The sequence below is a fragment of the Doryrhamphus excisus genome, chromosome 7, assembly GCF_030265055.1.
Source record: "Doryrhamphus excisus isolate RoL2022-K1 chromosome 7, RoL_Dexc_1.0, whole genome shotgun sequence".
NCBI lineage: Eukaryota > Metazoa > Chordata > Actinopteri > Syngnathiformes > Syngnathidae > Doryrhamphus > Doryrhamphus excisus.
In genome coordinates this window covers 3,624,251-3,646,746 of record NC_080472.1, presented here as the reverse complement: position 1 = coordinate 3,646,746, position 22,496 = coordinate 3,624,251, and the positions used below count along the sequence as shown (strand labels likewise).

General features: G+C 47.4%; 6 protein-coding genes across 7 annotated transcripts in view; all 6 read right to left on the bottom strand.

Moving 5' to 3' along the window:
* The window catches only part of si:ch211-186j3.6 (neural-cadherin), a 182,404-nt gene extending 178,278 nt beyond the window's left edge, over nucleotides 1-4,126 (bottom strand). Inside the window, exon 1 of the mRNA XM_058076750.1 lies at nucleotides 3,881-4,126. The gene's annotated coding sequence lies outside the window, so the exon portion shown is untranslated. The remainder of the gene's footprint in view (nucleotides 1-3,880) is intronic.
* Nucleotides 4,127-4,341: 215 nt separating this feature from the next.
* LOC131131846 (zinc finger protein 25-like) lies at nucleotides 4,342-7,481 on the bottom strand. Its single transcript, XM_058076798.1, has 3 exons — nucleotides 7,091-7,481; nucleotides 5,232-6,068; nucleotides 4,342-5,145 (listed from the first exon to the last, which is right to left on the bottom strand). The coding sequence occupies exons 1-3, from the start codon at nucleotides 7,275-7,277 to the stop codon at nucleotides 4,958-4,960; spliced, it is 1,212 nt and encodes a 403-aa protein (XP_057932781.1). The 5' UTR covers nucleotides 7,278-7,481; the 3' UTR covers nucleotides 4,342-4,957.
* Nucleotides 7,482-8,220: 739 nt separating this feature from the next.
* Nucleotides 8,221-11,688, bottom strand: LOC131131833 (gastrula zinc finger protein XlCGF57.1-like). Its single transcript, XM_058076776.1, has 2 exons — nucleotides 11,360-11,688; nucleotides 8,221-10,324 (listed from the first exon to the last, which is right to left on the bottom strand). Exons 1-2 carry the CDS (start codon nucleotides 11,481-11,483, stop codon nucleotides 8,661-8,663), a joined length of 1,788 nt encoding a protein of 595 aa, XP_057932759.1. The 5' UTR covers nucleotides 11,484-11,688; the 3' UTR covers nucleotides 8,221-8,660.
* A 245-nt stretch (nucleotides 11,689-11,933) lies between these two features.
* On the bottom strand, nucleotides 11,934-15,478 carry LOC131131830 (zinc finger protein 260-like). Its single transcript, XM_058076773.1, has 2 exons — nucleotides 15,203-15,478; nucleotides 11,934-14,396 (listed from the first exon to the last, which is right to left on the bottom strand). The coding sequence occupies exons 1-2, from the start codon at nucleotides 15,324-15,326 to the stop codon at nucleotides 12,493-12,495; spliced, it is 2,028 nt and encodes a 675-aa protein (XP_057932756.1). The 5' UTR covers nucleotides 15,327-15,478; the 3' UTR covers nucleotides 11,934-12,492.
* Nucleotides 15,479-16,126: 648 nt separating this feature from the next.
* Nucleotides 16,127-19,025, bottom strand: LOC131131847 (zinc finger and SCAN domain-containing protein 31-like). The gene is made up of 2 exons (XM_058076799.1): nucleotides 18,257-19,025; nucleotides 16,127-17,603 (listed from the first exon to the last, which is right to left on the bottom strand). Exons 1-2 carry the CDS (start codon nucleotides 18,453-18,455, stop codon nucleotides 16,645-16,647), a joined length of 1,158 nt encoding a protein of 385 aa, XP_057932782.1. The 5' UTR covers nucleotides 18,456-19,025; the 3' UTR covers nucleotides 16,127-16,644.
* A 477-nt stretch (nucleotides 19,026-19,502) lies between these two features.
* LOC131131834 (gastrula zinc finger protein XlCGF57.1-like) lies at nucleotides 19,503-22,409 on the bottom strand. Of its 2 annotated transcripts, none has more exons than XM_058076778.1 (2): nucleotides 22,345-22,409; nucleotides 19,503-21,274 (listed from the first exon to the last, which is right to left on the bottom strand). In XM_058076778.1, exon 2 carries the CDS (start codon nucleotides 21,222-21,224, stop codon nucleotides 19,743-19,745), a length of 1,482 nt encoding a protein of 493 aa, XP_057932761.1. In that variant the 5' UTR covers nucleotides 21,225-21,274; nucleotides 22,345-22,409; the 3' UTR covers nucleotides 19,503-19,742. The 2 variants fall into 2 exon arrangements, with proteins under 2 accessions (XP_057932761.1, XP_057932760.1); XM_058076777.1 differs by lacking the exon at nucleotides 22,345-22,409 and adding an exon at nucleotides 21,579-22,058.
* Nucleotides 22,410-22,496: the final 87 nt, after the last annotated feature.

The following is a 22,496-nucleotide window of genomic DNA, read 5'->3' as shown; positions in this document are numbered from 1 at the left end:
ATGTGACAGGTGAACAGCTTTTGGTCCGTCCGTTCGTCCGTCCGCTTAGATCTGTCTTATGATGTCTACTATATTGGCTAATAGTAGTGTAAAGGTGACTATAGGGGTGCTATTTCATGTGTAGAGGGCTCTAATACAAACAAGGGATGGTTACGTGTCCTAAGCCATTGAAGGTGCACCCAGGGTCTGTCCTGGGACCCTGTCTCTTGACCCCCCTGCAGTATCCTCCACATTGCCACTGCACCCGCCTTTGTAACACACTGGGGGAGACGTAATCCCTGTGGTGGCATTAGTGCCACAGTTTGACCCTGGAACAGACCATTTCTATTTCAATGCACTCTGATCAAATCAGAGGTCAAAGGTTGCGTCTTTTTGTGTGGAGTGAGTGACGACCTTCACGATTAGATGCTTCTACTTTGACCTCCTGATTTCCCCATCGACTCATTTCCTGCGGCAGTGTGTGTGTGTGGGGGGGGGGGGGGGGGGGGGGACTAGTCCCATTTTAATAGAGACCATTTTCTGGTTAACATCCCCTCGTGCTCACGTCCTGCATATCGATCAACTCCTTGGATTCTCTGTGTGTGGGAGGGGACGGGGGTGGGGGGCCGACCAATTAGGGGGGGTAATGAATCGGAACTATAGATCAGCGTTAAGGGGCTCCTGGCTGCATCTGTTTGTGCGGCAAGCCAAGGGGGCGTAAATCACCTCCAAAACGTGTTAGCATGCGGCTCGCTTCAGCGTCACTCGGCTCGTCATCCTGGGAACCACCGAGGAGGCCAAGACAGACGACGACATAATGAAAATATGAAAATGAAAGCGAGACCAGTCGTGTGCTCCCGCATGAAAGATTCCAGGATGTCGTGTTTGATGGTCATGTGAGGACTTCAGAGGGGGGGGGGGTCATCCTTCCGTCTATTTCGTGGGGAAGACCAGGACCAGCAGGACCATCAAAGGATCCTGGTCTGGCGTCTGGGAAGGTTCGGCCATCTTTGGGGTGAAGCGTTCCTCATTAACGCCGTCTGATTGGTTCATCAGCCTGATGAACATCGGCCTTTGGGGGGTGGGGGCACGTGATCCGAGGATGATGATGATGATGATGATGAAGGAGGTTGAGGAAAGTGGGCCTCCAGATGCGACTGCTTGTTATTTCGCCCCCCCTGGCGTCATCTTCTGACGGCTGGAATGTCTTCACTTATGTTCAGAAATAAACACGCCGGCGTCTCGGGGCTGACAGACGCATTTGTATTATTTAAATGGGGGGGGGGGGGGCAAATGGGTTTAGAAGATTAGAAAGACCAGTGAAGGAGGCGGGGGGTGGGGGGGGCTCACCACCATAACCTGCTGCTGATGACATTAGCGGGGGATCCAACCAAACTCGCCTTGGCCACACGACATCACATGGACAGGAAGTCACGTGACTTCAACTGCTTCACTTCCTTTTAGGAAGTGCAGGATGTACTCGCGCGTATTACTAGGACACCAGACTCCATTATGCAGTACCACTTACACAATACATGCAATACTAACCCGCAAGGCATGCTGGGAAACATAAAATGTACAAAGAAGACGAGTGGAATCCCAACTAGAACATGATAACTTTATGATGATGCCATAATACGAGAACAAAACCTAATATTTTAGCAGCTTAGAGTTGAACTATAAAGAAAAAGTGAAGGAGGAGAGAACAAAACGACATGTTTCCGTCATGGTGCCGGAAGAGGAGGAGACCACAAGGCTGCACGTCTCTTCATCGTTCAGCAGCAGCCCCCAACGACGCGGACCAGCGTGGCTTTGCGGGGGACAAATTCCGTCTTAGGCGGGGACGTGAGCTCATTAGCCGGCTTGTTTACTTGGGAAGCATCGAGGCTCGTCCACGTCGACGAAATAAAAGCACTTCTCCCCAATCAAGCGTCTTCTTCGTCATCAACAGCACGAGCTCATCGCACTCTCATCCCCGCCTCGTGCACGGTGGGGTGGGGTGTTGCCCCCCCCCCCCTTCCGGAAGCTCTTTAAACGTTGCTGCGCTTACAAATCCATTAAACACGTCCTGGTTTCCGTGTTAAGAGCCTAATTGACCCGCGCCGGTAAAGCCGCGGCGTGCGCGTGACTCCGGGATGATTCCAATTAGCGGTGTTGCCTCCTTCAAGAGCAAAGTGTGTTCAAATAAACATCTTAATTACGCCCGCTGAGGATAGGACTTGGAGAGCTCACAATTAAAGCGCTAATTAATTCACAGTTTCATCCTCTACGCTTTCTTCCGCTTCCTGTTCTCATGCCACCTAAAGATCAATGGACCCCCCCCCCCCTTTGAAGGCCTGGGGGGACACCAGAACCACCACCAGATGCACCTTGATCCAGATCCAGCATGCTAACACCACCCTTACCATGCTAGCACTTGCACCGCCTGCTGGTCCGCTCACGCAGCATAGTCGGACAGGACCGCCACAGATAGATTTCATGTGACCTCCTCACACTCACTCCAATAGCATGACACGGCCTGCCACAAATACATTTGCCGCTACATGTTCATCCTCACGCACAAACATTATTATTGGACAGAGACCGCCACAAATAAATGTTGGTTCATACACATGAGACATGGCCTGCCACAAATAAATTTGGTGCTACCTGTTTGAACTCGCTCACATGCAATGGGACACAGCCCGCCACAAATTAATTTGGTACCACCTGTTCCACCCCACTCACACACGATGGGACAGGGCCCGCCACAAATAAATTTGGTACCACCTGTTCCACCTCGCTCATACACGATGGGACAGAGCCCGCCACAAATAAATTTGGTACCACCTGTTCCACCCCACTCATACAAGATGGGACAGAGCCCGCCACAAATAAATTTGGTACCACCTGTTCCACCTCGCTCATACACGATGGGACAGAGCCCGCCACAAATAAATTTGGTACCACCTGTTCCACCCCACTCATACAAGATGGGACAGAGCCCGCCACAAATAAATTTGGTACCACCTGTTCCACCTCGCTCATACACGATGGGACACAGCCCGCCACAAATAAATTTGGTACCACCTGTTCCACCCCACTCATACAAGATGGGACAGAGCCCGCCACAAATAAATTTGGTACCACCTGTTCCACGTCGCTCATACACGATGGGACACAGCCCGCCACAAATAAATTTGGTACCACCTGTTCCACATCGCTCAAACACATTATGATGGGACACACGATGGCCACAAAAAATGCGATGCTACCTGTTGGCCCTCATTCATGGCATGGACATGGCCCGCCACAAATACATTTGATGTGACCTTCTTGCTCTCACCCAAACATATAGTGGGACACAGCCCGCCACAGATAAATGTGGCGATACCTGTTGGCCGTCGTTCATACACATGAGACAGATTTTGAGAAGTCCAAGTATGGTGGTTTTCAAAGGGGACCTGGTCTAAAGTGGTCTCGGTGCATTTTCATAAATAGGATAAAAGCTTTCACTAATCAGAACCCGATTTTGTGAACCTTTGGGGTCGTGGATGAACCCAGTCTAGATTTGAGAAGTCCAAGTACGGTGGTTTGAATGTGGACCTGGTCTGAACTGGTCTAGATGCTGAACCACTGAAATGAAATACTCCTTTGTTGCCTTTTCAGAAATAAAATGATGGATTCACAAACACGCTAATGATTGGCAGGCATACATGAAAGGTTTTCATCAGGAAGTGTCACAAAGAACATACAAACGTGACCTTCACGTGACGTGACGTGAACTGCACGTGACGCTGACGTCATTGACGGCAGCTAGCATCTCCAGGGGCTAATCCAACAGCATCGCAACTTTCCGAGCCCCCGGAGCAAAAACTACACACAGTAGACCAAAGTCACGATAAAAGAAATGTAAACTCACCAAAAGTCAGCTCCCGTTCACGAAGACGTGATCCCGGAGGCCATCCACAGGATAAGCGTCCTTTGAGGACTTTATTCCACCTTTCTTCTCGGTAGTTGCCAATCTGGGCACCGGGAGGCCTCGCCCTCCTAAAGGGGACGCTTTAGGAGGGGCCACTATTTTTCTGCCGAGAATCGTCAAGCACATTCGCCCCCGGAGGACCGAGACTCTGCAGGTCTTCTCTCCAGCAGGTGATTCCAATTCCCTCAAATTGAAGGAGGGCTTGATTATTCAAATCACCTGCAGTGTCTCCGCCCACCGGCCCGGTTTCACACCCCTCTCTTAAAAGGACAGGAAAAGGGCGGAGTCATCGTAAATATGCACTTTTGCCTTTTAAACAGTTCTTCATTTGAAGGCTTTATTTAATCCAACAAGTATCGTATTTACAAACATTAGCTAACCTTAGCTAGCTAACCTTTAATTGTGGCTGTTCCTTGTTCGGTGGAGCCTTGCTGTGTGTGCAGACAGGTCCATGCAGTACCCCGTTTGGCCAGCAGATGTCCTCGTATCTTCTGTCATGGTGCTCGCCCGACTCACCGAGGTAGAGACACTTCCTTCCGGTAGTGGTGCGTTCAAAGACGCATGTAAATACCCACTTCCGGACGTAGACTCGTCACTTATGATTGAAGGACACAGCCAGCATCTACCAAACCGAGCGACAATTCCATGTTTATGTGATTTACCTGGGGACAGCATATCGGTTTCTCTCCAGCGTGTCTTCTCCCAACTGAACTTTGTACAGAAGCTATAGCACAGACTGAGCAGGCATATGGTCTCTCTCCTGTGAGTGTTTCCGTGTCTTGACGTCTTCAATAAACACTGAACATGTAAAACATCTCAAACGAACTTATCACAAACGAAGCACTCTTATGGTTTCTCTCCTGCGACTAACCTGCTGTGTGTTCATATTGCTACGTTGGCTAGCCGTTTGGGCGCAGTGTTGGCATTTCAAGCGTGTTGTCAGGGTGACATGTCATATCAGCTGTAGAGTCTTCATCATCATCATCAGTGTCGGGAGAGCGTGATGTCGTGTGCTCACTATCTGATAGCGGAGCTAAGAGTCTGGAAGCCCATCCCTGGGAAGTCCTCCAGTCCTTCAGGAAGCTCTCCCCCCAATGGACGCCGTGATGCTGCTTTCTTTTTAACGTGTGGAGGCTCGGGTTCCTCCTGCTCCAGCCTGGAGCTCCACTCCTGCTGCCTCGGGGGAAGAGGTTTGCCACTGATGTCTGTAGGACACAAGAAGACAAAGATCTCCTTGGAGAAGTCCAGCTTGGTCCTGCACCAGCGTGTTGAGTAAAGTTAGTAAACAAACCTGCTGCGTGGATCACAACTCCAGGCTGCCTGAAAGCGTCCAGGCCGTGTTGTCCCTCCTTCTCGGTTCTCCGTCCTGCGTGGATTCTCATGTGGAGCTTCACACCTCCCTTCCGGAGAAACATCTTACCGCACACCCAGCAGGGAAAGAGTTTCTCTCTGGTGTGTACTGCTATGTGGGACTTCAAATATGCCTTTATGGGGAATATTTTATCACAAAATGAGCACTTGAATGGTTTCTCCCCCGTGTGTAGTCTCATGTGGTTTTTCATGTTGCAGCGATAATTAAAGGTTTTGTCGCACTGAGAACATTTAAAGTGCGTTTTGGCCGTGTGGTTTCTCTCGTGTCGACACAGGCTACTGCGGTGTTTGAAGGTCTTGTCGCAGTGGTGGCATTTCAGGCGTGTGTTGTCAGGGTGACATGTCATATCAGCTGTAGAGTCTTCATCATCATCATCATCAGTGTCAGGAGAGTGTGACGTCGTGTGCTCGCTATCTGATAGTGGAGCTAAGAGCTTGTCTGCTGGTGATCCTCCACAGTGGTCTCCATCGGCTTCTGTTGAGCTGCTGCTTGGAGGCTCCGCCTCTCTCTTCTCCTCACCTTCACCATCTTCACCATCTTCACCATCTTCTCCATCTTCACTCTTCACAGGGACGCCAATCACTGGGAACTCCTCCGGTCCTTCAAGATGCTCTCCCTCCTGGCTGATGCTGTGGTCCTCCTCCTCCTCTTTGACGTGGGGCTGCTCCTCTTCGATGCGGGGGGTCTGGACCTCCTCTTCCTCTTTAACGTGGGGGGGCTGTGGCTCCTCCTGCTGCTCGGGGGCAAGATGTTGCTCTGCAGGACAGAAGAAGACAAAGACGTTCTTTAGGAAAGTCCAGCTATCACATGAGACAGCAGCGTACGTCTGTGAGGATGACGAGGTGGTGCTAGGAAATGAGAACTAGTCGTAGGCCCACGTGACAGAGGGTTTGATTCCGGAACCCGCACTGTGGGTCCAAATGAGTCCGACTAGGTCTAGTCTGGACATCCTTCATTTGTTAATGACTGACATTGAATGGAGTTGATGACGTTGCCGCCAAGATGGCCGCATCGATCCTTCACGGGAACCGCAGCTGGTCTTCAGCATACGTGATGGCTGTACTTCATGCTACACCAGATGTGGTCTACCTGTGGACTCCTACCTCCACGCTTACAGGTCAGCCTGTGTTCCTCTCTCTTCTGGAACAAAGTCCACCACCATCTGTCCTCCTGCGTTCCTCTCCTGAACACCAAACCTGCCCATCACCTCTTCATCATCTCTACTTCCTGCACCAACACCTCCATCCAAGTCAGCCCAATGACAAGTCTTTCCCTTCCAGGGATGCTCTGCATCATTCCATCAAGGTCCTTTTTCCTCCAACTCCCATCCTGCTTGTGGGGCATACCCACTAACAGCATCGAACATCACCTTCAACTTCTATCTTCAGACTCATCACCCCTCTTTTTACCATCAGGACCTTCTTAACCAGCTCCTCCTACTCCAGTTCTCTTCCATCTCCACCATGATGGAACAAGTTGACCCCTGCTCCTAAACTTCTAGCCTTGCTACCTTTCCTTCTGGTCTCCTGGAGACAGTATGTCTACCTTCCTCCTCTGCATCAGGCCAACCAGCTCTCTACCTTCTCCTGTCATGGTTGGTTTTGTTTACGTGGGTTGGCCTTCCTGACACAAGCCTGAGTATTTATCCAGGCTGGGACTGGCATCCACCCCAGTGGGGCGACATTGTGTAACATGTCTGGAACACATAAAACATACCTTAGCATGTCACCGATCACTTGGAAAGTTAGCAAACATGTGACAGGAAGACTGGAACTAACCTGCTAGGTGGTACCTCTTGGAAACAGCGTCCAGTAGTTGACGTTGTCGCTCGTTCTCCTCTTTTGTTCGACAAAGTTCCTCCTCGTACTCTGCTATGGTTCTTTCCAACACTACAAATATTTCTTCCACAGCCAAAGCTAGTCGCTGGTTCACCAACGCTCTCAGCATTTGGACATTTGGACACATTTTCACACGATCGCGACACTTTACACTCACACTCGATCTACGCTGATCTACGATGTTGATCACTTCCGGGTTTCTTTGTTAGCAGCTAGCGAGCTAAGCTAGCCGGAGAAGCTCCACTAATTGTATCCTGGTGTCGGCAAAAGTTCAAACAGCAAATAAAATAGCAATGAAGGAGTTAACGCGGACTTAATGGCGACACTTCCTGCTAACAGAGCGTATACTACTTCCGGTAACACAGCTTTGGCATTACTGCCTCCCTCAGGCGGGGAGGCGTCATTACACCCTGACCTATGTGGCGTGGTGAAATGGAGTTGTACACCTAAAAGCAGAAGAAGACAGAGGAATAAGATGCTAAATGCTAACATGCTAGCATTGCTAACCTTTTCTCTTTCTCTTCCTGGCTCGTGTTTGCAATTTCATTTAATTTCATAAACTGAAACCAAGAGATGATCTGGATCATTAAAACAACATTTAAACACAACAACAGATGTCACACACGTGGTCTTGGGTTCTAGGATGTCAAGTCCAAATCCAAGTCTTGGTTTTGGTTTCATTGGAGTCAGGCTGACAAAGTACGAGAGTCTTATTGATAACCGATTGATTCGTCTTTACGAACAAGTCGCTCACAGTCACCTGACCTCTTTTTTAAATCTATCATCTATGAGCCAAGTCCCCCCCCCCCCCCCCCCCCCACACTTTTCTGTCCCAGGTTTGAGGGAAGGACTTGCTGGTGTAGAACACATCCTGGCCCTGAAACAGCACTTGGATGCTGTTTGGAAACTCTATGTTTGCACCCCCACCATAGTTTCTACCAAGTATGTCTGAATAGGTTCTTAAATTATTCAAATGATGTACTCCTCGTCTGCAAAGGATGCCTGCACGTGTTTCCTGGCAGGTAACCATGGTTACCAGCGGGCTAGAATGGACGACTCTGGATGCGGAATGCTGGTCCGATGGGATCTTAGGACAGGGACGCCAGTCAGAGAGTACGGACACAGAGATAGTTGTCAGGCAGCTTTAATGAGTTGACTAAAGGTCAAATACCTGCTATGTACGTGGGTGTGGTCTAAAGGGGAACAAGGCAGGAACAAAAGCCTCCTTTTAAAGCTTCCAGTCTGGTCTTCTCACTCAATCACAACCACAGAGTCATCTCCAGCCTTTGTCCTTGTCAACACCCTCACCTATGTTAACCAGAGGCAGCTGCTCCTTTTGTGGCAGGGCTGAAATGCAGTGGAAACTATTCATCTTATCGGCTTCACTTCCTGCTGCTGTTCTCCCATCAGGAAGCAGTGCAGCTTCACTTCCTGCTGCTGTTCTCCCCATCAGGAAGCGGCGCAGCTTCACTTCCTGCTGCTGTTCTCCCCATCAGGAAGCGGTGCAGCTTCACTTCCTGCTGCTGTTCTCCCCAGCACACGTGTGGTTGTTAAGCTGGTACTTATAAGAGAATCGTTCATCACACACGCTGCAACTCAACACTTTCTCTCTCGTGTGGATTCTCGTGTGTTTCTTCAAATCACCACTGCATGCAAAACCTTTACCACACACTGAACAGGGAAATGGTTTCTCTCCTGTGTGTTTTCTCATGTGTCTTGTCAAGTTAGGCTGTTGCGCAAAACTCATGCCACACACTGAACAGGGATATGGTTTTTCTCCCGTGTGTCTTCTCAGGTGGTTCATCAAGTTGTGTTTTTCTGCAAAGCTTCTTCCACACACGGAACACGAATGAGGCTTTTCGCCGGTGTGTCTTCTCATGTGCGTTTTCAAATTACTTTTTTTTGCAAAACCTTTACCACACACCGAACAGGAATATGGTCTTTCTCCGGTGTGTGTCCGCAGGTGTATTGTTAAACTTCCTTTCCGTGCAAAAATGATGCCACACACGGAACAGAAATGTTTCTCTCCAGTGTGTCGTCTCATGTGTCTTTTCAAAACGTCCTTTCGTGAAAAACCTTGACCGCACACCGAGCAGAAATACGGTTTCTCCACAGTGTGTGTTGTCATGTGTGCTTTCAGCTCACATTTACTTGCAAAACCTTTACCACACACTGAACAGGAATGTGGTTTCTCCCCAGTGTGTACTATCATGTGTCTTTTCAGAGACTGGGTATAGCTAAATGCTACCCCACACACTGCACAGGAATATGGTTTCTCTCCAGTGTGGGTTCTCATGTGTGTTTTCAAATTAGATTTGATCGCAAAATCTATCCCGCACACTGAACAGGAATGTGGTTTCTCTCCAGTGTGTCTTCTCATATGTACATTCAAATTTGATTTTATCGCAAAACGCAACCCACACACTGAACAGGTATACGGTTTCTCTCCAGTGTGGGTTCTCATGTGTTTTTTCAACTTTGTTCTTAGGGAAAATCTTTTACCGCAAACTGAGCACATGAATGGTTTCTCTGCAGTGTGTCGTCTCATGTGTCTCTTAAGCCGACGGTGGCCATGGAAGGTCTTGTCGCAGTGTTGGCATTTCAAGCGTGTGTTGTCAGGGTGACATGTCATATCAGCTGTAGAGTCTTCATCATCATCATCATCATCATCAGTGTCAGGAGAGTGTGACGTCGTGTGCTCACTATCTGATAGTGGAGCTAAGAGCTTGTCTGCTGGTGATCCTCCACAGTGGTCTCCATCGGCTTCTGTTGTCATGTGTTGAGTTGAGCTGCTGCTCGGAGGCTCCGCCTCTCTCTTCTCCTCATCTTCACCTTCATCGTCTTCATCATCTTCACTCTTCACAGGGACGCCAATCACTGGGAACTCCTCCGGGCCTTCAGGATGCTCTCCCTCCTGGCTGATGCTGTGGTCCTCCTCTTCCTCTTTAATGTGAGGGGTGTGTGGCTCCTCCTCTTCCTTTTTAATGTGAGGGGTGTGTGGCTCCTCCTCTTCCTCTTTAATGTGAGGGGGGTGTGGCTCCTCCTCTTCCTCTTTAATGTGAGGGGGGTGTGGCTCCTCCTTTTCCTCTTTCATGTGGGGGGGCTGTGGCTCCTCCTCCTCCATCCTGGAGCTCCACTCCTGCTGCTCAGGGTGAAGATGTTCCTTGCTGACATCTACAGGACACAGAAAGACAAAGACATTCTTTAGAGAAATCCAGCTTTGCTTCATCACAGGAGGCATCGTCCTCCACCAGCAGATGTTCTCACAATTATTTCTTTATCCTATTTATTTATATACATTTATGTTCTGTATGTTATTTGTCATTATTTATTGTTGTTTTTCATGGAAAGAACTTTGCAACTCTGTTTGGAAACTGCTATACAAATAAAGTTATTATTATTATTAAAGCACTATGAATTGCCTTATATACGAATGGCGTTCTATGAATAAACTAGCCTTCCTTCTTCCTTCTCTGCAAATATAATCGACCAATTAAACAATGATTAAAATACTTGTTAGTTGCAGCCCGATTTGATATGCTGCACTGCCATTATTATGCCTTAGAAGTCATAGAAATGGGCTCAGAACTTCCGTGTGAAGCCAACTGTGACTGAAGCTCACAGGATACTTGGGCACCATCTGGTGGTTGAAATACGCATTAAACCTCGCATGATAATACTTGGGCACCATCTGGTGGTTGAAATGCGCATTACACCTCGCATGATAATTACTCCTGAAACAACGTTGTCAAAATGATCAAACATCGGCGATAATCTGATTATTATCGACCAGGAAAATGTGTTACCGTAACAGGCCTCAGTAGAATGTAGATAAATACTCACATTTATACAGTAAAGTATGTATTTTCTAGGTTGGTTTTAGGAAGATGTAAACAACTTGGCCATGTGTGGACAGCATACCATCAAAGTTTATTTAACCTTTGGAATCCAACCTTTTTCTTTTACCATTACTCTCCATTTGTTTTCAGCAACTATTACTATGCCACAGGACTATTATGGTGCTATTTTCAATGAGTTAATTGCTAAGCTAATGAGCGCTGAGGAACAAACAAATGGATACAAAGAAACGGAGGATGGAATGGTCCTCCCGGGAGGACAGACAGAAATTGGACCTTCACTTCACGGAGACCAGCTTTCTATGAATCGTGTTGATAATAAAACGTTTTTCGCTGTGAGAGGACTACCAACCTGATCGCTGTAACACAACTTGAGGCTTCTTGGAAACGGCGTCCAGGAGTTGACGTTGCTCCTCCTTCTCCTCTTTTGTTGGTGAAAGTTCCTCCTCGTACTCTGCTGTCCTCCTTTCGCACATTTTCACACAATCCCAACACTGGACGCTCGATCTGTGCTTCGCGGCGTGTCGATCACTTCCGATGTCTCTTTATTAGCATCTAGCAAGGGAAGCTAACTCGAGAGGCTTCAAAGTTCACCGAGGTCACGACAGCAACGAATAACCGCCGCCAAAAATGTACAGCGACGACACACCCGGAAGGAACCGATCTGGTTGCAGTCTTTCCAACAATAGTACAAAATGGCGACCGACGCATGCGCAGTATGTTCTCTTTACTTCCGCGTCTCTTTGGTATCAGCTAGCAGGCTAAGCTAGCTTAGAGGACTTGAACCTGGACGAAGAAAGGATGTGTTGAATATGATTGTTTGCCAGGATAGAAAGGCGAAGCTAATAAAAACAACATTAATAAAATCATAGTCACGAAACCATACGACTAAACATCGCCTTTTTTTTAATGTAAATCATTTTTATGAACAACAACAACCAAGTGTACAGTAACAGTATACAAACAAATAACAGAGATCAAAGAACTTAGCCGGGGGTTACATCAAGTAAAATACGTCAATCATAACAAATTATCTATTAAAATGTTCATAATTAAAAAATGAAATTGCACTGTATATTTAATCATACTATATATATTTATACTTGCTCCAGCTTGACATGTTGAACACAGCGGTAATTACCATTCCAAATTAATAAAAAACAAACAAACACATCTGGTTGTTTTTGTCTTGGCCATAGGGAAGAACAGAAATGTCATTTAAAAGCACATTTATGATCTGGATATTTAACTGGAAGCATTTACACAATGTATTTACACAATTCCAGCACAGACGTCAAAGGAATTCAAGCACAAGCCTCCTTTTAAAACTTCCAGTCTGGTCTTCTCACTCAATCACAACCGGGCTGAAATGCAGTGGAAACTATTCATCTTATCGGCTTCACTTCCTGCTGCTGTTCTTCCCATCAGGAAGCGGTGCAACTTCACTTCCTGCTGCTGTTCTCCCCATCAGGAAGCGGTGCAGCTTCACTTCCTGCTGCTGTTCTCCCCAGCACACGTGTGGTTGCTAAGCTGGTACTCGGAAGGGAATCGTTCATCACACACGCTGCACCGAAACACTTTCTCTCCATGGTGCGTTCTCATGTGTATCGTCAAAAAACGTTTTACTGCAAAACCTATGCCACACACTGAACAGGGGTATGGTTTCTCTCCAGTGTGTGTTCTCAAGTGCACTGTCAAATATGTCTTTTTGGCAAAATTCAGGCCACACGCTGAACATGAATATGGTTTTTCTCCAGTGTGTCTTCTCGTGTGCGCTCTCAAATCAACTTGGTGTGCAAAACCTTGACCGCACACAGAACATGAATATGGTTTTTCTCCGGTGTGTGTCGTCATGTGTGTTTTCAAACAACCTTTTTGTGCAAAACCTTTTCCACACACTGAACAACAATATGGTTTCTCACCAGTGTGTCTCCTCATGTGTAGTTTCAAAATACTTTTTAGGGCAAAACTTTGACCACACACTGAACAGGAATATGGTTTCTTTCCACTGTGGATCATCGTGTGTTTGTTCAAACTACCTTTTTGTGCAAAACCTTTACCACACACTGAACAACAATATGGTTTTTCTCCAGTGTGTGTTCTCGTGTGTATTTTCAAAATACTGACGGAAGCGAAACTTGTGCCACACACTGAACAGGAATATGGTTTCTCTCCAGTATGTGTTCGCAGGTGAATTGTCAAAGGAGACTTTTGAGCAAAACCTTTTCCACACACTGAACAACAATATGGTTTCTCTCCAGTATGTGTTCTTGTGTGCTTTTTCAAAGCACCTGCGCATGCAAAATTTTGACCACACGCTGAACAGGGATATGGTTTCTCTCCAGTGTGTATAGTCATGTGTGTGTTCAAACTACCTTTTTGTGCAAAACGTTTTCCACACACTGAACAACAGTATGGTTTTTCTCCAGTGTGTGTTCTTGTGTGTGTTTTCAAACTACTTTCACATGCAAAACTTATGGCGCACACTGAACAGGAATATGGTTTCTCTACAGGGTGTCTTCTCATGTGTCTTCTCATAACATCTTGCACAAAACATTTACCGCTCTCTGAACCGGAATGTGATTTCTCCCCAGCGTGTATTGTCAAGTGCTTTGTCAACACACCTTTTTGTGCAAAACATCGACCGCACACTGAACAGGAAAATGGTTTCTCTCCAGTGTGTCTTCTCATGTGTGTTTTTACATTCTGTTTTTGTGTAAAACCCTCACCACACACGGAACAGGAAAAAGGTTTCTCTCCGGTGTGCAATCGAGTATGTTGTGTCAAACCTTCCTTCCGTGAGAATCTTTTACCGCAAACTGAGCACAAGAATGGTTTCTCTCCTGTGTGTTTTCTCATGTGTGTTTTCAGACGACTGCGGTGTTTGAAGGTCTTGTCGCAGTGTTGGCATTTCAAGCGTGTGTTGTCAGGGTGACATGTCATATCAGCTGTAGAGTCTTCATCATCATCATCATCATCAGTGTCAGGAGAGTGTGACGTCGTGTGCTCGCTATCTGATAGTGGAGCTAAGAGCTTGTCTGCTGGTGATCCTCCACAGTGGTCTCCATCGGCTTCTGTTGTCATGTGTTGAGTTGAGCTGCTGCTTGGAGGCTCCGCCTCTCTCTTCTCCTCACTTTCCCCTTCATCATCTTCATCATCTTCACTCTTCACAGGGACGCCAATCACTGGGAACTCCTCCGGTCCTTCAAGATGCTCTCCCTCCTGGCCGATGCTGTTGTCCTCCTCTTCCTCTTTAATGTGGGGGGGCCGGGGCTCCTCCTCTTCTTCTTTAATGTGAAGGGGGCGTGGCTCTTCCTTTTCATCTTTAATGTGAGGGGGGCGTGGCTCCTCCTCCTCCTGCTCAGGGTGAAGATGTTCCTGGCTGACGTCTGCAGGACACAGGAAGTGTAGAATAATTAAGATAAAGAAGATTGACTCTGGTCTGAGCAACGGAATGAAAAACCACCGTGCATGAGTACGGTTTCTCCAGGTACCCCGCTTTCCTCCTAAATTCCAAAAACATGTTACATTCATTGAAGACCCCACATGATGATGCTTCTAAGTCTCGTTTGAGTCCCGTCTCTTACTTTAAGGAGCCTCCCTGCAACGATCCTTCAGTCATGAAATGAATCCACAAGATCTTCTCGATGACAAGCTCGGGGTCGGGGGAACTCATCTGCTCTGATGGAACGTGTACACGATGGACGGTTGGGGGAGTGGAAGGTCATGTGTCTGGTAACTACGAAGACAGAAGCAGCGTGTCCCAACAGCCGCCCGCCATGATGGACGTGGTGGGTCAAGTCCACGGGAAGGCGACCACTCGCACCAACCCAAACGATCTACGTCATCTGCATTCGGCCTACCGCTCCGACACCTGCTGTTTGCTGCCTCTGCTGGCCCACGCATGGACGTCACCATGGCAACCGCTGTGCCAACTGAGGCCCGAGATTGGTCCGTGTTGGGCAGACATTATTCTTCTCACTTATACACGAGTACAGCCACATAGTGCAGTCATCCATCCATACATACTACATACTACATGCTACATACTACATTCAAAATACTACATACTACATACTAGATACTACATACTACACAGTGAGACAAGGGGTGACAAGGGGTGGGAAAATATGTTTCTATGAGTCGTATTAATGGCCTACCAGAAAGCTAGTAAACAAGTGAGAGGACTACTAACCTCCTCCATGTAACACAGCTCGATGCTTCTTAGAAACTGCGTCCAGGACTTGACGTTGTTCCTCCTTCTCCTCTTTCCTTGGTGAAAGTTCCTCCTCGTCCTCTGCCATCCGTCTTTCGCACATTTTTACACAATGCCAACACTTTAACTCACACTCGAGCTCTGCTTCCGGTGTCTCTTTGTTAGCATCTAGCAAGCTGAGCTAGCTGGAGAAGCTTCAAAGTTCACCGAGGTTCCAAATAAGGAGGATTGGTGACGACAAGACACGCAGTCCGACTCCCTCTCGTCCAAAATGGCGAACGACGCATGCGCAGTGTCAGTTTTCTTTGGGCTCGGCGAGAAGGCTAACCTAGCCTGAGAGGAATTGGATCCTGGACGAAGAATAGATGAGTTGAATATTTATATAATATAAATAAAACTAATCATGATGACTAAACAAGACGTCTTGCTAGAAGTTCCCTTTCGTGTACTTCCGCCAGACAAGAGAAGATATTCCAGCAGGAAGTATAATTCCACGGTAAACATATCTTCCGCTATTGTGGCCACTTCAGGAAATGTAGGATATCCCGGACTCTCTATGTTTGCACCCCCACCATAGTTTCAACCGAGTATGTCTGAATATGTTTTTAAATAATTCAACTGATGTACTTTACTGTCTCCGGGAATCCCCAGTGTTCACTGATGTTGGCCACACCCCCTTCTCCCTGTCCACGGGAGTCATCAACGTCATCATCTCTCATTTCATGATCTTTGATACTGGCTTGGTTTGGCCTTGCCTGTCAAGTCCTCGTCTGGAAAGGATGCCTGCACTTGTTTCCTGGCTGGTAACCATGGTTACCAGCGGGCTAGAGTGGACGACTCTGGATGCGGAATGCTGGTCCGATGGGATCTTAGGACAGGGACGCCAGTCAGAGAGTACGGACACAGAGATAGTTGTCAGGCAGCTTTAATGAGTTGACTAAAGGTCAAATACCTGCTATGTACGTGGGTGTGGTCTAAAGGGGAACAAGGCAGGAACAAAAGCCTCCTTTTAAAGCTTCCAGTCTGGTCTTCTCACTCAATCAGAACCACAGAGTCATCTCCAGCCTTTGTCCTTGTCAACACCCTCACCTATGTTAACCAGAGGCAGCTTCTCCTTTTGTGGCAGGGCTGAAATGCAGTGGAAACTATTCATCTTATCGGCTTCACTTCCTGCTGCTGTTCTCCCCATCAGGAAGCGGTGCAGCTTCACTTCCTGCTGCTGTTCTCCCCATCAGGAAGCGGTGCAGCTTCACTTCCTGCTGCTGTTCTCCCCATCAGGAAGCGGTGCAGCTTCACTTCCTGCTGCTGTTCTCCCCATCAGGAAGCGGTGCAGCTTCACTTCCTGCTGCTGTTCTCCCCATCAGGACGCGGCGCAGCCTCACTTCCTGCTGCTGTTCTCCCCATCAGGAAGCGGCGCAGCTTCACTTCCTGCTGCTGTTCTCCCCAGCACACGTGTGGTTGTTAAGCTGGTACCTTGAAGAGAATTGTTCATCACACACGTTGCACCGAAACACTGTCTCTCTCGTGTGGATTCTCATGTGTCTCTTCAAAGACTTTCCATGGATAAATGCCAGACCGCACACTGAACAGGGATATGGTCTTTCCCCAGTGTGTTTTGCCATGTGAGTCTTAAAGTCACGTTTATACGCAAAACCTGTACCACACACAGAACAGGAATATGGTTTTTCTCCAGTGTGTCTTCTCAGGTGTCTTGTCAAATGAGCTCTGACTGGAAAACTTACACCACACACGGAACAGGAAAAAGGTTTCTCTCCGGTGTGCAGTCTAATATGGCGTGTCAAACTTTCCTTCCAAGAGAATCCTTTACCGCAAACTGGGCACAGGAATGGTTTCTCTCCTGTGTGTTTTCTCGTGTGTGTTTCCAGACGACTGCGGTGTTTGAAGGTCTTGTCGCAGTGTTGGCATTTCAAGCGTGTGTTGTCAGGGTGACATGTCATATCAGCTGTAGAGTCTTCATCATCATCATCATCAGTGTCAGGAGAGTGTGACGTCGTGTGCTCACTATCTGATAGTGGAGCTAAGAGCTTGTCTGCTGGTGATCCTCCACAGTGGTCTCCATCGGCTTCTGTTGTCATGTGTTGAGTTGAGCTGCTGCTTGGAGGCTCCGCCTCTATCTTCTCCTCACTTTCACCTTCATCGTCTTCATCATCTTCACTCTTCACAGGGACGCCAATCACTGGGAACTCCTCCGGTCCTTCAAGATGCTCTCCCTCCTGGCTGATGCTGTGGTCCTCCTCTTCCTCTTTAATGTGGGGGGGCCGGAGCTCTTCCTCTTTCATGTGGGGGGGCCATGGCTCCTCCTCCCCCATCCTGGAGCTCCACTCCTGCTGCTCAGGGTGAAGATGTTCTTGATTGACATCTGCAGGACACAGAAAGACAAAGACATTGGTCACAGGAGGCATCATGGCTGACACGGTTTTATATGCCGCATCATCTTTTGCAGGATTTTCATGTCTTGGTATCTGGAATGTTTGCTGTCATAGCCGTGATGGCATCCAGGAGGTACTAAGGACCTCCTGGATGCTTGGTCTCTCCCTGGAAGATCTCAGCAGCACCTTGTCGTTAAAGTGCCTTCAGGTATCCATTTGTCGGACTGCTGGGGGGGTTTATGTCATCTATTGGTACTGAAGAATATTTGTATGTTTCTAACTTCACTGATATCATTTCATCAATGATTAGATAGCGGCCACATTCATTGTTAGCATGCTAGCCGGCTAGCAGGAGAATAGCTTTAATGTGAGCTATCTGACCCCTCATGGAACGCAGTACTTCCTAGCCAGGTCTGTTGCTGGGAATTCTAGCCCACCGGTAAGAGTTTATAGTATTCGGAATACCGCCTGGATGACCGGGGGGGGGGGGGGGGCTACATAAAAGATGTAAACATGGACAAACACCAGGGAGGACATCTTCGTGTGGATCCATCCGCCCAGTCCCGGAAAGATAAAGAAAGGCTTTCTACGAGTGGCGTTCAAGAGCTAATAGAAAGCTAGTAAACATGAGAGAACTACTGACCTTCTCTGTGTAAGACAACTTGGTACCTCTTGGAAACAGCGTCCAGTAGTTGACGTTGTCGCTCGTTCTCCTCTTTTGTTCGACAAAGTTCCTCCTCGTACTCTGCTATGGTTCTTTCCAACACTACAAATATTTCTTCCACAGCCAAAGCTAGTCGCTGGTTCACCAACGCTCTCAGCATTTGGACATTTGGACACATTTTCACACGATCGCGACACTTTACACTCACACTCGATCCCTGCTTTGACCGCTTGCTGTCCGTGTCGATCACTTCCGGGTCTCTGTTAGCATCTTTGCTAGCAGCATCAAGACTGAAACTCCCGGGGGAGGGGGGTCGTGCTCCGCCTCGGCACAACCGTACACCCTTCTCACTCTTTGGGGCACCCTTACCTTTAGAACAAAGGAATTTAAAGACGAAGGCGAAAAAGATGAGGAACGGAAGGAAACCGATAAAGCTGTGATGTGGTTAAAGCTAGCTAACTGATGGGCTAACTGCTAGCTTGTACAGGCGTTTATTCAGACAGAAACCTGGCATAGAAGTGTCTATAATAGTACACTTCTATTCTACTGTGTTTGTTACACCGCATACGGTGAGCTTTCCTGTGAGACAAAGATGGGGGCTATCCTAACCCAAAATAGCAGCCGAAGACTAGCAACGTCCTTACAAAGTTTCCAAAACACTTCAAACGATATCACATATTCCAACCACTTCCCTAAGACCGCAACGGGTCTAAAGAGACGATATTAGTGACTTGTATCAACATCTGACCTCTAAGAACATGTGACCGGAAAGCACACGGAGCACCGAGTCCGTCGGCGGAAGTTCACGCCCAAAACAATCCTGAAACAACAGCTCACGCGACAAGGGTTCCACCTGAATACAGCCCCCCCCCCCCTGCGTGATATTATTTTCTTTACATTTTACAGCACTTGTAGCAAAAAATATATTTTACACGTTGTTGCATCGAATCAACACAAAAGTATTTTAAAAGTACTTTTTGGGTGTATGACAGTAGCATGCAATAATGTAGAAAAGATCAATGGACGTCATCCTGGTTGCTTTAGTTCCAACATCCTCAAGAAGACCTTCTTGTGCAAAGAATGCCTGTACGTGTTTCCTGGCAGGTAACCATGGTTACCAGCGGGCTAGAATGGACGACTCTGGATGCGGAATGCTGGTCCGATGGGATCTTAGGACAGGGACGCCAGTCAGAGAGTACGGACACAGAGATAGTTGTCAGGCAGCTTTAATGAGTTGACTAAAGGTCAAATACCTGCTATGTACGTGGGTGTGGTCTAAAGGGGAACAAGGCAGGAACAAAAGCCTCCTTTTAAAGCTTCCAGTCTGGTCTTCTCACTCAATCAGAACCACAGAGTCATCTCCAGCCTTTGTCCTTGTCAACACCCTCACTTATGTTAACCAGAGGCAGCTTCTCCTTTTGTGGCAGGGCTGAAATGCAGTGGAAACGCTTTTCTGCTATTCATCTTAACTGTTCTCCCCAGCACACGTGTGGTTACTAAGCTGGTACTTTGAAGAGAATCGTTCATCACACATGCTGCACCGAAACACTTTCTCTCTCGTGTGGATTCTCATGTGTCGTTTCAAATTAGGTTTTAGTGCAAAACCTACGCCACACACTGAACAGGAATACGGTTTCTCTCCAGTGTGTATTCTTGTGTGTCTTTGCACAGCACATTGTTGTGCAAAACCTTTACCACACACTGAACATGAATATGGTTTCTCTCCAGTGTGCCCTCTCATGTGTGTTTTCAAATCGCCTTTTTGCGCAAAACTTTTACTGCACACTGAACAAAAATATGGTTTCTCTCCAGTGTGCGTTCTCATGTGTATTGTCAAATTACGTTTATTTGCAATACTTTTGCCACACACTGAACAAGAATATGGTTTCTCCCTATTGTGTGTTTTCAGGTGTACGTTCAAATTCCCTTTTTTGGCAAAACCCATACCACACACTGAACAGGAATACGGTTTCTCTCCAGTGTGCGTTCTCATGTGTGTTTTCAAATAACACTTTTGTGCAAAACCTTTATCGCACACCGAGCAAGAATATGGTTTCTCTCCAGTGTGTTTCCTCAGGTGTTTTTTCATATCGGAACTTTGTACAAAACCGCTACCACACAATGAACAGGTGTATGGTCTCTCTCCGGTGTGTATTCTCATGTGTATTTTCATGTGGTGAGTTTGGAAAAAACCTTTTCCGCACATTGAACAGGTAAAAGGTTTCTCTCCCGTGTGTGTTCGTGTGTGTGTTTTTAAATTTGACTTATGGGAGAATTGTTTCTTGCAAACTGAGCACTTGAATGGTTTCTCTTCTATGTGTCGTTTCATGTGCCTTTTCATATCACAATGTCGACTAAAAGCCGTGTCGCAGTGAGAGCATTTAAAGGGCGTTTTGTCCGTGTGGTTTCTCTTGTGTTTACACAGGCTACTGCGGTGTTTGAAGGTCTTGTCGCAGTGTTGGCATTTCAAGCGTGTGTTGCCAGGGTGACATGTCATATCAGCTGTAGAGTCTTCATCATCATCATCATCATCATCATCATCATCAGTGTCAGGAGAGTGTGACGTCGTGTGCTCACTATCTGATAGTGGAGCTAAGAGCTTGTCTGCTGGTGATCCTCCACAGTGGTCTCCATCGGCTTCTGTTGAGCTGCTGCTTGGAGGCTCCGCCTCTCTCTTCTCCTCGCTTTCACCTTCATCTTCTTCATCATCTTCACTCTTCACAGGGACGCCAATCACTGGGAACTCCTCCGGTCCTTCAAGATGCTCTCCCTCCTGGCTGATGCTGTGGTCCTCCTCTTCCTCTTTAATGTGGGGGGGCTGTGGCTCCTCCTCTTCGTCTTTAATGTGTGGGGGGCGGGTCTCCTCCTCTTCTTCTTTAATGTGAGGGGTGTGTGGCTCCTCCTTTTCCTCTTTCATGTGGGGGGGCTGTGGCTCCTCCTCCTCCATCCTGGAGCTCCACTCCTGCTGCTCAGAGTGAAGATGTTCCTTGCTGACATCTGCAGGACACAGAAATACAAAGACATTCTTTAGAGAAATCCAGCTTTGCTTCATCACAGGAGGCATCGTCCTCCACCAGCAGATGTTCTCACAATGACTCAGAAAAAAGAGAAACTATGGTACGATTCCCCAAGTCGGGAGCTGGCACCCCCCCCCCCCCTTTTTAATGTCGACATGATGGATATGTGGATCGATCCGCCCCCCAAGTAAGCATAAAGAAAACTGGCCTTCGCGGAGAAACCAGTAGTGTCAATGAGCTCATAGAAGGCTTCTAAACATGTGAGATGAAACATGACTACTAACCTGCTCCGTGCAACCCAACTTGGTACCTCTTGGAAACAGCGTCCAGTAGTTGACGTTGTCGCTCGTTCTCCTCTTTTGTTCGACAAAGTTCCTCCTCGTACTCTGCTATGGTTCTTTCGCACATTTTCACACGACAGCAAGACTTTACACTCACAGTTGATGTCTGCTTAGCCAAGTGTTGATCACCTCCGGGTCTCTTTGTTAGCAGCTAGCAAGCTAAGCTACATCGAGAGGCTTCGAGTTCACCTAAGTCACAACAGTAACAAACAATCCTTCTTCTTCTTCTGGTTTAATGGTGGAAACGAACAATCCTCGCCATGTAGTATGTACAGCAACAACACACGCGGAAAAAATCGATTTTTTTGCAACCCAACAATGCTTAACAACAACCAAAATGGCGGATGACGCATGCGCAATAATGTGGGGTTAACTTCCGTTGTCTTTGGTAGCAGCTAGCAGGCTAAGCTAGCCAGAGAGGAATTGATCCTGAACGAAGAATACACGTGTTTGAAATTATTATTTGGCACGATCGTAATATTTACACGATTAATAATAAAACCATAATCATATCGACTAAACAACACCATCTTGTTTTAACCTCCCCCTCGCGTACTTCCGCCAAACAGTAAGATATAGCATATTCCAGCATTACTGCCTCCCTCCGGTGAGGAAGTATAATTACACTGTAAACCCTCACTATGGTGTATTTTTGCATTTTGCACTACAATTATGATTTATGTTTCTATGTTTAATATGTTCTACTGACCTCAATGCAACCCGGATCTCCTTATAGGGGATGCAGTACCGTTCTGCAAGTCCACGTGTTTCCTGGCAGGTAACCATGGTTACCAGCGAGCTCAAGTGGACGACTCTGGATGCAGAATGCTGGTCCGATGGAATCTTAGGACAGGGACACCA